This window comes from Cricetulus griseus, chromosome 6 (assembly GCF_003668045.3).
Source record: "Cricetulus griseus strain 17A/GY chromosome 6, alternate assembly CriGri-PICRH-1.0, whole genome shotgun sequence".
NCBI lineage: Eukaryota > Metazoa > Chordata > Mammalia > Rodentia > Cricetidae > Cricetulus > Cricetulus griseus.
The window spans coordinates 98,737,565-98,753,430 of record NC_048599.1 but is presented as its reverse complement, the minus strand read 5'-3'; the positions used below and the strand labels follow the sequence as shown (position 1 = coordinate 98,753,430).

At 40.4% G+C, this 15,866-nt stretch overlaps 1 protein-coding gene across 1 annotated transcript in view; it reads right to left on the bottom strand.

Annotated features, from left to right (window-relative positions):
* Positions 1-15,866, bottom strand: part of LOC100756511 (dual 3',5'-cyclic-AMP and -GMP phosphodiesterase 11A) — a 361,367-nt gene that overhangs the window by 306,079 nt on the left and 39,422 nt on the right. Inside the window, exon 2 of the mRNA XM_027420128.1 lies at positions 2,669-2,827. Within this exon, the coding sequence (XP_027275929.1) occupies positions 2,669-2,827 (159 nt within the window). The remainder of the gene's footprint in view (positions 1-2,668; positions 2,828-15,866) is intronic.

Here is a 15,866-nt window from a genome sequence, read left to right as displayed (position 1 = left end):
GGGCTCAACAAAAGCCCGGTTTTTAATAAAGATAAGCATTGATGCTATTCAAGTACGAAGCCTGGAAAAAAAACTATATCTTTTGGAGCTTAATGGAGCCCTATCTTGTAAGTATAAATCCACAAAGAGGAGTCCAGAAAGCAGTCATAACACAATGAATCAAAGGAAAGATCTGGAGGGATCCCTAAGTGAAGGGAGTAGAGCAGAGGGCAGACCACAGGCTTATAAAGTTGTTACATTCTAAAAGGCACAAACCCCAAATCCTATCTAAACTTTGAAAGGAGACATATTAGCTCAGGATTTTGCCATCTATGGTTAAAAAAACATTAAAATAAATCTCTCATTGGGACTGGAGAGATGGTTTAGCATTTAAAAGTTTGTACTGCTCTTCCAGAGATCCCTAGTTTGGCCCACAGTATCCACACTTGACAGCTCACAACCACCTGTATCTCCAGCTCCAAGAGATCCAACGCCCTCTTCTGGTCTCTGCAGGCACCTGCACTTACATGAACATATTCCCACACAAACACACAGTCGTACACATAAGTAAAAAGTAAAATCTTTCTGAAATGTTCTTTGCTTAGACATTCCATGAATATGTGTTATACTGACCAAAATGGTCTACACTGCATTGTTATGGGTTTATTATTAATTTTTTTGCAATTTCATACAGGTTTATAATGCATACTGATGACTCTCACTCCTTACTCTCTTTAAGGTACATGCTACCTATATACTTTCCCATTTTCCCTACAAATGTCTTTCTCATATTTATATCTATTTGCTTTGTCTTCTGACTCACTGAGTTTAACCAGGGCTATTTGTGTTGCCATGGATTGAGAATTTATATCACCATGGATTTAGAGCTCTCTGTTGGAGCCTGCTGGGCTTAACAGTGGATAACATAACTGAAAACAATGACTTTTCTTCTCTAAGAATCCATCTAGTCAATAGTTCAGCAGTAAGGGGTAGGCTTTATGGACACTTCTCTATCCACATTTACAGGCCTAGCCTTATTCAGGCCAAGCGTATGTAACTACAGTTGCTATGAATTCTTTATTGCAGTGGCTGTGTCCTGCCTACAGCATTTCTTTTTTTTTCAAATTTTAGTAAATTTATTTTAAAAATATTTATTTACCCCAAATAATTTAAACAGTAATACAGAAAGCAATGTCCACCATTTCTGCTTGTTTCACTGGGATGTAATTTCCCAGAGTTCCCATTCCACCATTTGGATGTCACTGCCCTGGCATTTTTTTTTTTTTTTTTTTGAGATGGGGTCTCTTTATGTAGCCCTGAGTGTCCTGGAACTCTCTATCTGCATACAGCATTTCATAACACTTCTCCCCATCTTCTAGCTAGTCCATTCTTCCTGCCCCTCTCCCACAAGGTTCCCTGAGCCTTAGAAGGGGTGATGTAGTTCTTGTTTAGGGCTGAACCCTCAGCATCACTTTTTCTTGGCACTGGACAGCCATGAGTCACCACCATTTATTGCAAACTGGCTTCCAAATGCTTTTCCTGTCTCTCTTGGTTCTGTCAGTTGAATCCTATTCTTGACTCAGAGATGAAATGTTATCACCTCCAAGATGGACCTTTGGAGCTCCTCTCTCTCCTACCGTCAACATGCTCCAGAACGTCTTGCTATCTCCCACCTCGGGAAGCTCCTGGATGGTACAGAACATGTGGGATTTACCCACCTGCTTCCTATGATCCCAACCCATGTACTTTATATGCAGAATTGGCAACAAGTCATCCAAGGATCTGTGAGGCTCTGTGAGTTTACAAACTCTTAAAAGGATTGGAGTTCTTTCCATTCCACTGCAGAAATGACCTCAGTGAAAGTCTCACTTTGTTTAAAATTCTTCCTGTTTCCCTATAACCATATTTCATGTTGACCTTCTGCAGCAGCACATTTGTGCTCTTGCAATATTAACAATTAGCACTGGCAAATAGCAGAAGGTTAAATTATAAAGTTTTCAATCAATAGCAATACAGCAGTCATCAAACAGAAACAAACTGATATGAGATTTGCTTTCACTTCCACCAGCTTCTATTCAGCAGGAAGGTAAACATCTCCCCAAAGAGCCTTTTCCCCCATGACTTACAGTAAACCATTATTAGAGGAACTTAAAAGTTCTAGAACAAATTCTAGCAGAGCTACCTGTTCTTCAGAAACAAAAATGATGTCCCCTTTACTAGTGGTTTATAGTAACAATTAAATAACCCTAGGGTTTTTTTTATGTAAGAAGTAAGAAAACAAACTCTCTGTTATAGTTATAGAATGACAAGAGCAAATGCTGAGTTTTGGAACCGCAGTAATCTTCCCATATTCTCTGCCCTCCCTTGGGTCATGTATGGTCATGGCACTGTTCACGATTAAAAGGCTTACTTACAAGGAAAATAAAGACTAGGCAGTAGCAAGAATACTACTGGGACTTGTAATGAAAAGCGGGCTTTAAAAAAAGCACAGTGATTATTTTCAATTATACCACATTCTATGAAATGCTAAAAAGGCCTCCCATTACATCTTGTACAGCATAGGAAAAGCTCTTTGATCTGTGAATAGGCTAATCGAAGAACTATTCACATAATTCCCGCCCTTTCAGTGAGAGCAGCAATCAGTGAGCAAAATGGAAAAGTCCAAGTCATACAAGGCGTGAAGTCTTACTTTTTCGTCATCCTCCGTAAATGGAGCACCCTCAGGAATCTTATTTATTGCTTGGGCCACACCGATAATCTCCCCGTCACTGCTCCGGATAGGCATGCACAATAGGGATTTTGTCTTGTATCCAGTTAGCTTGTCGATCTCATCATTGAATCTTCGGTCCTAAAAATAAGTCAGAGAAAGCATTCATTGCCAAGGGCAAGGAGGTGAGGGGAGAGGAGTTCATGTGAGCTCACATGGCACTGGGAAAACAGGCCCCTGCCCCCAGCTTTTGTTCTCAAATCAATATATTTAATACTGTGTTTAAACTACTAATGGAAAGTAAGTGATAAATTATTACCATAATTGAGCCAGGCTAATGAAAGGAAAAGGGGCCCGTGTCCTAGGGGAACTCTACTTGACAAAATATGTCATTTCAACATGGATCCACCTAGGAAGGGGAAATAGACAAGAGCTCCTGAGCAAATTAGGAGCGTGAAAGGGAGGGTGGAGGGTGGAAGGGGAGCAAGAAGGAAGGAAAGGGCATTGGGAGGAGAATATGAGAAAACGGGATGGTCCAGTTAGGGGAAGGACAGAGAAGTAGAGCAAGGAAAGAGATATCTTGATAGAGGGAGCCATTATGGGGTTATCCAGAAACCTGACACTAGGCATATTCCCAGGAGTACAGCAAGGATGACCCCAGATAAAACTCTAATTAATAGTGGAGAGGTGCCTGAACTGGCCTTCTCCTCTAATCGGATTGATTACTACCTTAACTGTCGTCACAGAACCTTCATCCAGTAACTGATGGAAGCAGATTCAGAGATCCACAACTAACCACTAGGCAGAGCTCCCAGAGTTCGGTCAAACAAGAGGGAGGAGAGATAACATGAGCAAGGGGGCCAAGGCCACAATGGGGAAACCCACAGAAACAGCTGCCCTGAGTTAGTGGGAGCTCACTGACTCCGGACTGACAGCTGGTGAACCTGCATAGGTCAAACTAGGCCCCCTGAATGCGGATGACAGTGGATGGCTTGAGCACTTTGTGTGGTCACTGGCAGTGGGGCCAGGACCTGTCCCCAGTGCATGAGCTGGCTTTTGGAGCCCATTTCCTGTGGAGAGATACCTTGCTCAGCCTAGACAAGGGGGAGGGCCTTTGTCCTGCCTCAGTGTAGTGATAGGACAAACTTTCTTGACTCCCTATGGGAGGCCTTACCCTCTGAGGAGCAGGTGGGGGTGGGGGAGGATGGGGATAGTGGAAGGAGGGGAGGGAGGGGGTATGTAATATAAATAAATAAATAAATAAATAGAATTTAAAAAACAAAATAAGTTATTTCACAATAGTAACTGGATATAAAATATGTTTGAGAAAACAACGTAGCAATTATGTTAAAAAAAACTATTGAAACATTCAAGAAGTACTTTATTTTGGATTTAAATTATTCTGGAAAAAATCTATGCATCCATTCTGATAATTCAAAGGTAGTTCAAAAATGAATGAGGAGAGAGTTAAAAATAAAAGCCAGCTAGGAGATGTAGAATAAATAGCTAAGTTATGTAATATCTTTTGCCAACTACCAGGAAAACAATTGTCACAAGCAAGGCTCATTAATGACTGCCAAGACCATTAGGTGAAGGATGCTAAGCAGGGATTTACATGGTCTTCAAAGGCCACCCTAAGGCATTTATTAATGATAATGATAATATGTGCTCCATAATGAGGAGATCTGGCAGATTCCATCTTAGACAAGTAATTAAATTTAGCACGACCATGAATGAGCCAAAATATCATCGTCATTTCCTGACATAACGCCTTGGGTAGGATACATAGCACTAAGAACATGGGATATTCATGTCAAACAGATAGCAGGAATCATGTCATTTAAGAAAAGAAAACTGAGCAAATGGAGCTGGGGATGGCTCAATTGGTAAAACCCATGCTACACAATCATGAAGATATGAGTTCAGTCCCCAGCATGACACAAAAAGCCAAGTCACGTTGACAAAAACCAGCAAGTACAAACAGTAACTGGCACAGGTTCTCTCTCTGACTGGGTATGTGCATTTCCAATATCAAAGTGAGCATGCAGGCAAACTTTGAGAAGCACTCTTGTTTGTTCTAATTTTATAAAATTCACTAAGAAACATCTATGTGTCAGGGTGTAGGCTAGGAGGTGCGGAGAGCCGCAGCCGCAACAGCAGGCCCATCTCACAGCCTGGCCAGCTAGCAGGCCAGGCAGATGTGTCATCATAGAGGCATCATCACCCACCATGGTAAGTGACGATGAGGGAAATGATGCGATGCATGAGAGAGGCAAGGAGAAGTAAAAGGAACTTTCTATGCAGCCAGGACACTGTCTTTGAAAGTGGTGAAGCAGGAAAAAAATAAATAAATAACTGAGTCCAAAGACTTCAAGGTCAAGGGGGTAGAGTGTAGAGAAAATAACAGGCAGAGGCAAGGGCTAATGGTGCCAAGTCTTACAGCTGGGCAAAGTAGTTCTATTCAATCCCAGGTGGAATGGAGCACTAAGGAAGATCTTGAATCATAACAAATGCCATTATTCACTCTCTGAAGGTGGCTTAAGAGTTTTTTGTTTTTTCTCGTCTCGAAATTTGTTCTCATCTCTAAGTAAAATATAAGACCTCAAACAGCAGAAATTCTGTCTCTCTTATTTACTTCATCTTGACATATTGTAAAGGTTCGGTAATATTTTTCAAATTATGTCCTTTTAATAGTGTGCTATAAAGACACAAAATGTAGAAAAATTAAGACCCTTTTACTCTTCAGCATATACTTATAAAGAGTTTCGGAGTTTTCGATATATACAGAAGATACAGATGTCCAGTACAACCTCAATGGTGAAAATAAGGAATAGGACATCCCATGACTGCTGGTCAGTAGGAAAATGAGCAAATAAACTATGACCTCTTCACTTGATACATGCTATAACAATGCTATGCAGTAGTTTGAATAAACTAGAGCTGTTTGTGTCGATATGAACAAAAATAAAAAATACAATTGTGGGGGTAGGCTCAGCTGTGAAAAGTACTTTTTGCTCATGTAGAAGATCTGGGTTCAATTCCCAACACCCACATATTGGCCCACAGCCATCTGTAATTCTGGATCCAGGGAATCTGATGCCCCTTTGTGACCTCCACTGGCAGCAGTACAAAAGTGGTGCACATACATAACACAGTCAAAGCACTCACACACACACACACACAAAAATGAATAAATCTAATTTAAAAAAAAAAACAGTTGAAAAGGGGTGTGGTGGTGTATGCCTTTAATCCCAGCACTCAGGAGGCAGAGGCAGGCAGATCTTAGTAAGTTTGAGGCCAGCCTGGTCTACAAAATAAGTTCCAGAACAATTAGAGCTATACAGGGAAACCCTGTCTCAAAATAAATAAATAAATAAATAAATAAATAAATAAAATTTTAAAAAATCCTTTAAAAATATAATGGCAATGAAAATGAGCAAGCTGCAATCTAATGATGTGTATAATCTAACTATAATATAATACATGTTTAATGATTACCTGAGCATCATTTACAGATTCAAATATGAAGCAAGAATGCAAGTATTCATGAGAATAATAAGGATCAAGTATATGCCGTAGTCATCTAAAGAGGAGGGGGAAATAGCAGCAGGGAGTTATAAAAGAGGTTTTGATTTAACAACAAAGTTTTACTTCTTTACAAAAAACAACTAAGAAGTAGGACAATGGCTCTCTGGAGAGGAACTGGCCCCTGGTGCATAAGGAGGCTGGACTATGTTGATGTAGACACCCTCTGGGAAGTCCTGACCTACCCTCCACATTTCCAGAGAGCCAATTATCCCAGGTCCGTGTGGACATGCATTCACCTGTCACACAGTCACCAGGCGGCTTCCCAGGCTCTTCCTCTCTGTCACATTGATGAGAAAGTTAAGGGTTGTGCTCCTGAGCCTACATCTACCTTATGATTTGGTGAGGGCTTTCCTTTTATTTTTTCACTTTTATTATTGTTTTACCTTAAATCATATTGCATATAAAATTATCCATAATATATTACATAATAATACAAAGTATTAATATATTAATATAAATTATATTATACATAATACTATACACTTTATATAAGTTATCACATATTATATGTTATATGATGTATTATATAATCACACAAAGAAACTTAATATTATTTATTATTTTATCATTTTTTCTATTAAGATTATGGGGACATTATTTTGTTTGTCTATGTTCTATTATTTTATTTTATTATTTTATTCTTAATTAGTATGTACCTTAGGAGGTTTTCTGTGGAATTTTCACACACAGTGAGTGTGGGCTGATCACATACACACACTTACTCTGTGGTGGGGTCTTCCTTGGCTGCCCCTCTTTCTCCCTCTCCCTCTCCCTCTCTCTTTCCACTCTCTCTTCACTAGATCTTGCACAAGCCACTCCCTTGTCCAGAGAGAGTATGGCAGAAAGCTGCCCAGTCCATTGAGCCTTTGACGCTCCTGCGTTTGATCTTGTTGGGCTTTGCTTTTTCAACCACTAGGACATGGATGGGCATTGCCACGCTGCTGGCCTGTGGTGGAAGCCCTGACTGTGCCCCTCTTTGTCTCTGTCTTGTCATACAATTCAACTGAAGGTAGGAGAAAACACGAGGTCAGATCCGCAGTTGAAACAGACCTATTCTCCCAATACAGTAACTGAACCTTTGAAGCAAAATTCGACAGCTGTGTCCAAGAACTTGTGAGACCAAATTCCATATTATGGTGAGCTATAATGGGATCGTCTCTCAGCTTCTTGTAAGAGTCACAGTGCAACTAGACATAATGGATGAGTGTTTTCCTTTTGTTTACCTTTCTCTTAAGGGGATTCGATTTTATTACTACAATATATGACCAAATAGCTCCTCTGTTTGTCCTGGTAATGAAGGGTAGAGGGAAAGACTGTTAATTCATAAGTAAAACTTTGCAGAGGCTTAGACAGTGTTTAATGTTTTGAACATGCTTCCCTGTGTCAGCTATATCAATGACGACTGACTACATATCCTAAAGAAATTGTGAATGAGAGTCACTACTATTAACAATGCAACTTCTAAATCCCAGGAGGAAGAACTTGTAAAATGTGAATATAGAGAGGTTCTGTTTAGATGGAAAGACCTTGTAGGTCTATCACTATATTACAAATTCTTGGGGCAGGAGAGAGGGCTCAGTCATTTAGAGTACTTGCTGCTTTTGCAGAAGACCTGAGTTTAGTTCCCAGCACACAGTGGCTCAAACCATCCAAAATTCTAGCTCAAGGGGACCCAGCATCACCTTTTGACCTCTGTGGGCACCAGACACTCACACCACACACACACACTTATATACAAGTACAATATGCAAACACATAAAATAAAATAATATATCTAATTTCTTAAGTATTATAAATTCTTTTTTCTTTATGTTCATTGGTGTTTTGCCTGCAGGTATGTCTATATGAGGGCATCAGAACCCTAGAAAAGGAGTTACAGACAGCTGTGAGCTCCCATGTGGGTGCTGGAAATTGAACCTACATCCCCTGGAAGAGCAGCCAGAAGTCTTAACTCCTGAGTCATCTCTCCAGCTCCCCAAGTATTATAAATTCTAAGCAGATTTACTCTTCATTTTTTTACTTCCCTAAATTGAAGGCATGAAAATGTTAAACATTGTTATGTTTCTACTGCGAGACTATCTAAAATGAAATTGTATTTTATAAAAATATATTTAACTAAGTGCTATGTAATAAAAATGTATTCATCTCACTTATGTGAAAGGTCTACAAAGCAAATATAGTCCAATGGTAAGATCTCAAAAACGTGGATGAACTGCACTTTAAATGTGTAAATTTATTTTTAAGAATTAAGACCATTCTTAAAAATTAGGAACTTTTTGGGTCTGATATAAAATTGAACTAGCAGCCTCTGGTAGGAAGTCATGGGATAAAACCTACAAATGCTCTGGGTTAGGGAAAGACCAAGGTATTTATAGGAAAGTAAGCAGAGGAATGCGAAGGTGAGAAGGTGAGTTAAGAGTGCTTCTTAGGGGGCTGGTTGGGGAAGAAAACATAGTGAGCAAAAATTGAGCCTCAAGGTTTAATCTGAGAAATGTGTAGATAGAAATGCCATTCCCTGGGATCAGGGAGTTTGAGACAAAGGTAAAGTCTATGTGTGAAGAGAACAAAGAAAGCTACTAAATCAATTTACTAAGCAAAGGGGATACATCTTCTGGCCTCTGTATCAGAGGCTCTCTGACTATACATGAGAAAACAATAATAATAAAGAACAAGACCCAAGAATGCATTGATGGGGAAATACAAAAAAATGAAAGGGGAAAAGGGGAGTGTCTTGCATTCTGGTGTTGCACATCTGCGGGGTGGACTGTGGTGGATTGGACTCGAACTTCTATCTGGAACAGGTCTGGCTTGTCTGCCCTGACCTTTGTACTGTTATGACAACCTGCATCTCTGCAGAAAAGTTTCTCTTCCACCAAAGGCCAGCCACTAGTCCTGGTCCAAACTCATCTTCAGAGCATTCAAAGTCACAAGAGAACAATAGACACTGGAGTTGTGGTTTTGTTTGGGTATTATTTGTCTTACTTCTTTTCTATTTTAGTTTGTCTTTTTTGATTTTCATATTTGTTTTGTTGTTGTTGTTGTTTTATTGGATTTTTTTATTTAGGGAGAAAGAACATGAAGCTGGGTGGGGAGGAACTGGGAGGAGTTTGTGGGGAGGAAAATATGTACTCAAAATATATTGTATGAGAAAATTGAAAAAAAAACAAGGTGGATGTCTCCTAAGAATGGCAACTGAGGTTGACTCTGGTCTCCACACCCATGTGTATACACACACACACACACACACACACACACACACACACACACACACACACACACCAATGTACTAGTGGGTTTTAAGAAGGTGTACATTGCTGACTCTCTTCCTTCCAATGCTTTGGCTGCATTTAAAGAAGGAATTTAAGGAAGGAAAAGAGTCAGTAACATGTGATGGAAGGAAATGCACTGAGTTGAAAGACATTCAGAACATAGAATTACTAGGGTTTGAGTGAGGTGATGAAACTGGAAAAGATAGAGAATGCAAAACCTTCTCTATGTTTCTTTATTTCTTTTCCAGGAATTTCAGTGGGGAATGGGGAAATTCACCAAGTAAGAACAGGTTCTGAGGTTGGGGATGTGGGTTCCATTGTAGGTTTTTTGAAGTTTAGTTAACTGTGGGTCATCTACATGATGGGGAGTCTCTAAAATCTCTCCCTCTCCCTCCCTCCCTCCCTCCCTCCCTCTCTCCCTCTCTCTCTCTCTCTCTCTCTCTCTCTCTCTCTCTCTCTCTCTCTGTGTGTGTTAAAGAAACTTGGAAAAGACTGTTTCAGTAAGAGCGAGAATGTTGCCTAATAACTTTTCATCCGAAGCTCTCTAGAAGTCAGCAAGGTTTCACAGGCAGCTGAATATGGAGGAGGCAGGATCAAAACGAAGCCCATGACCTTGAGCTTATTTGCTCCTAAAAATGGAAACCTGAACAGGAATCTAGCAAATGCCTCTAGGTCTCTGGTGCAATATCACAAGGGGAATGGTGCTCCATTTATATTCATCTCCCCGAGGGAGGATGGAGGAACAAGAACTGATCTACCACAGCAACATCCAATAACTTCAGGCGAAGGCTCGCTTAATAAGGTTGTTAAAATTTGGAATGAGTATCTCATGCTAGTGGTAGACTCTCTTTGCTTCAAAAGTTTCATGTCATAATATTTTTCCCATCATGTATTGTGAATATAACTATAAACAGAGTTATAAGTGCCTTGGTGGCAGACCTCCTTTTTCTACATGATACTCAGCTAAGATTTTTGACATTTAAAAAGACAAGGTCAAAAGGCCAAAACCCAATTTTTTTCCTTTTCAGCAAAATAATTGAACTGTACCTCCTACCTAAAAAAAAAAAAGGTAATCCCACAGATTTGTAACTTAAGATCTTCTACGAGATCCTTAGTTCAGCTGGTGCCATGTCACATTCAGAAAATAGGCTCCTATCCTCAAGATCCATGTGGGCTCTGGAAAAGCAACCTCTGCAATCTGAGCTTTCATGTCCTTGAAAAAGAGCTGAGTTCATTATGCCTGCGCATGCCCACCAGACTACAGAACACATTTGTCAGAGTACATAAAAAAGGCTGTTACAGTTTAAAGATGACGTGTTCCCCCTCCCCCCACAGGCTCATGTGCTCAGTGATTGTTCCCCAGCTGGTTGTGCCTTTTGGAGAAATTTTAGATCAGTGGTCCTCAACCTTCCTGATGCTGCAACCCTTTAATACACTTCCTCGTGTTGTGCTGACCCCAAGCATAGAATTATTTTTGTTGTTACTTCATAGCTGTGATTTTGTCACTGCTATGACTTGTAATGTAAATATCTGTGTTTTAGGTGACCCCTGTGATAGGGTCATTCAGCCCCCAAAGGGGTTGTGACCCATTGGTTAAGAACTGCTAATTTAGACAGCACCGGCTATTTAGAGGAAGTAGACCAGCTGGGACATTGCTTTGAAAGTCAGACTTGATTCATGGTTCATTCCTTGTCCTCCACTCCCTATAACCTCTGGTGAAAAAGCCCTTCTCTGTACCACATGCTCCAGCAATGGAGATGATCAACCTCACCACAGGCCCAGAATCCACTGAGTCAGACTCAGATGGACACCCTGTGTCTCTGATGCAACATGACCCTTTCCTCCTTTGAAGTTGCTTTGTCAGATAGTTTGTCATCAAGGAGAGAAAAGAAATAATACAAAGTCTTCAAGCTGAAGGTCATCTGTGCCTTGCTCCCATTATCAGAAAGAAAGTACCCAGGGGCTTCCTTTGGCCGGAGCTGGAGTCAGGCAGGCCTCAGACTCACGGCAAAGGTGAGCTGCTTGAGATCTCTCTTTTGCCTGTATGTGAGTGTTGGATCCCTACCCTCAGCACTTTACAGGAAGATTCTCCATGCTCATTGTTAAACAAGGAGAGTGAGTCTTAACCACAAGGGCTTCTGTAAGGCTGATTTTTTAAACCACTCTTAACTCCACATATGCCACATATGGCCTTTCAAATCCAAGGTGCTCCAACTGTCAAGTCTAACATCCTCTTAATCATAGTTCTCAAGCAGCTCTTTCAGAACCAACATATGAGGAAGCATGTAATTACAAAACACTTTATTAATTCCATGGGGCTTTCAACTGAATTTTGATTCTAAATGATTGTGCCCATTTGTAACACATGCATATATACAGGGCATTTCTTCACTCTGTGGACACATTCATGTGTGCATAGCAAGAGAACAGCCCTGGCAACTCATGTGAACACTACAGTCACCTACAGCCCTTCTGGAACCTGATGCCTTAGTTCCACTCAGAGCAATTAATTCCCAGCTGGTGGTGGGTGGGTTTACTCTGGGCATCTGACTTATGGATGTTTGTTGGTGTTAAAATCCACTGAATTAGAAGGTTGCTTAAATCCATGGTCTCTGTCTCTAAAGGAAACAGACTATAAATAATACTTCAGGGTTTTCAAGACAAAATCACTAGTTGTATATTTGTCATATTTTCCTTGAAGGCTTAATGGATGGGCCTGTGTGCCTTTCATAACACCTGGGAACACCTCGCCAGATGAGAAAACCAAGCTAATCCCACATTTCCACTACACTATGTTCAAAGACATTATGGAGTTGTGGTCCACACACTAACAGAAACACGCAAAGCATAAAATAAATAATACATAGAAACTACACCCAATCGATCTCCAAACTCTCCAGCAACCAAAGGTTTTTATTGGTTCATCAATTAGTAAGTAGTCACTTAATTTCAGTTCTCAAAAGCATCTCTGCGATGGCTAGTCTTTAGTCAACTTGACATGAGCTAGAGACATCTGAGAGGAGGGAACCTCAGTTGAGAAAATGCATCCATAAGACTGAGCTGTAGTCAGACTGTACCGCATTTTCTTAATTGGCGATTGATGGGGTGGGCCCCCGCTCATTTTGGGTGGTGCCTTCTCTGGGATGGTAGTTCTGGGTTCTGAAAGAAAGCAGGCTGAGGAAGCCATGGAAGGCAAGTCAATAAGCAGCACTCCTCTGGGACCTCTGCATCAGCCCTTCCTCCAGGTTCCTGCCCTGTTTGAGTTCCTGTCCTAACTTCCTTCAGTAATGCACAGTGATGTGGAAGTATAAGACAAATAGTCCTTTTCCTCCCCAAGTTGCTCTTGGTCATGATGTTTCATCACAGCAATAGTAACTCTAACAGAGACAATCTCGTTGTCATGGTAACTTATCACTGGACATTCTTGTCCAGAAGATACTTGTGAGACAAAGCTCTATGGGTTTTGGCCAGTTTTCAGTGATTTGGAATGTTCTTTCTTCCTCTATAGAAAGAACAACTAATTATTGTGAATTGATAAAAGGTTTGAGACTATACCACATTAAAAAAAAAGACATCACATAAGGTAACTTGATATCTAATGCTTTGTGCTTCCTAATTAGACTTTGTCAGGGAAAAGTACAAAAGTATCACTGTTGTTCTTAGTGTGTTTTCGGAGTGTCATCACAGTAGACAAAAGTCTTGTCACCAAATTCTTATGTAAACAGCATGTAGTGTACTGTGTAGTAAATTATCAACATCCCTTCATGGTTTTGGAAGTTCAGTCCCACTCAGGAGCATGGTTAATGTGAGGCAGTCTGTGCCTGTGAAGATCAGCACTAGCTGAGAAATACGAAGTGAGCCTTCTTTTATTTAAGCCTTCCAAATTGAATTAGTGGTTAGCAGACTCCGTAAAAACTTTTAATATGCGGCTTTGGAGCAATCACAGTTGTCACAAGTCCTCGGGAGACTTCACTCCCTTCAGTTCTGCTGAAGTCAGCTGGTTGGCATTGATGCTAGCTCTCTGTCATCCTGCCCTTAGTGGACACTTCCTTTTGATCCTGTCCTGTTGTCATTTATTATTTATCTTTCTCACAATAAATGCATCTCAGGGCAGAAACTGTGTGAAAATGGAAGAACCACTGCACGGAGGAAAACAAAGTGCAGGTGAGATCAGAAACCGGAAAAACGATAAATTCTTAAGTTGCTTTACTGGATCCCACAAATATCTTCAGACATATATTGCAAATGTGCTATAGAGTTAAATGCCATCCCTTGCTCTTTAAGCTTGGGTTGGGGGGAAGGGACAGAAATGTTGTGAAGAGGCCAGTACCTGAAGGAGAGCTACAAGACATGTCAGCTAAGGAAAGAGATGCCACCTCTCTTCCCACTTGACAGTGGGAACTTCAAGAATGTCAACGAACCAGGATGCAAGGTGGAACTAGGAAGGCCAGGAAGCCTGTAGATATGACAAGGCTATGATTGCCACAGAGCCGTGGGTCAGATGCTAGACCAACAGTCAGGAACCGAGAAACTTGAGGGGAGCCAAGGTTAGGACAGCAATGCACAAAAGCCAGGTCAGGCCAGGAAGGTTGGTATTATCCACTCAGTAAAACATGTGGGTGACAGTTGGGTAGCTTGGTCTGTTTGTGGGGCCCCTGACAAGGGGACAAGAATCTGTCCCTAGAGCATGAGCTGGCTTTTGGGAGCCCATTCCCTATGGTGAGATGCCTAGCTCAGCCTCGATGCAGGGGGGAGGGTCTTGGTCCTGCCTCAACTTGATGTGCCAGACTTCCTTCACTCCCCATGGGAGGCATTACCTTTTTTAGGGAGTGGATGGGGGATAGAATGAGGGGAGATAGAAGGAGGGGAGGAGGGGAGGGAGGGGGAACTGTGGTTGGTATGCAAAATGAATTTTAAAAGGGGCCACTCCAGCTCCATATTTTGAAAACCATTTTACCATAGCCCATGAGACATCCTGAAAAGGGGCCCCCAAATGGAATCGATTTGTAAACTGCTTTGTTAGTGCGCTCCTAATCTTTCCCACATTCATGCCAAATTACTGTAACTCTCAGCATCTTATATTCAACTACATTTCTAAAGTTTATTGTTACTGTGTAGAAGTTACTATTAATGTTTAACAAAAAGTCATTTTTTTTAAAAGTATGCTTTTCGAGTCTCTGAAACATGTTTAACTACAACTTAAAATAAAATGTACTCTTAAATGTCTTTGATCATGTTCCTTGTTGAACATGATAAAAACAGAGATCATTTGATATTAAGATGGATTTCAAAACAACAATAATTAAAATAGTAAAAATTGTTCTAAAATGGAAAAATTAACAGACTAGAAAGGCGTGTGTGTGTGTGTGTGTGTGTGTGTGTGTGTGTGTGTGTGTGTGTGTAGACACATGTATGCCACAGCACATTTGAGGACAACTTACAGAAGTCCATTTTCTCCTTCTTCCATCAAGGTTCCAGGGATCTAAGTTACATCATCAGCTCTGTAGCAAGCACCTGTATCTACCAGCTCACCTCTGGCCCAGATAGCATTATTTACTTTCCATTTTAGTAAGCTATCTTCATTTATATGTTGCTGATAATAATATAAAATATATATGGAGGAGAAGTACTGAGTAATTAGTAACAAACACTTCTAAGTATTTATACTGTTCAATCCATTAGCTTCATTTCTAAGAAATTATAATAAGAAAATTGAATAATACCTGAATATTCAAAGGGAAATTGGTTATAGTATGGTGAATTCATACTATCATATAAAGTTATAGGTTATTATATCATGTATTACAAGTGATGTTTTTATTATAACATGAGAAAAGATATCTGAAGAAAAGTGGTTTAGAAAGCAGTTAACACAGTTTCCTGAGGGTGAGGGGACAACCATCCAGGACAGGATTATAGCTTCATAACTGTAATCCAAAGACAGAGGACTTTGTGTTACTGCATTGTAAGGTACACCAGATGAGGGCTGTCAAGATGGAGATGGGTCAGTCCTAATAAATAACATCAACATGAAAAATACACATCATTACTCTTCATAGTTTAGAAAGATATAAATGGGTACAAACCCGCCTGAAATTAAATGGCTCTGCCATTTTTTTAAGCTTTCACCACCCTGAAAATAAAACTCTATCATAAAAATTGGGCCCAATTGAAATGCTGCCTAGAATATTAAAAGAACTTGATGCTATTATCTAAACGGAGTCAGAAAACAAATGGAAAGATAGCCCAGTTGGGCAATGTCCTAATACGGCAAATGGACCTTTCAACTCAGATGGATTCTGACTTCAGTGTTAAACATCACA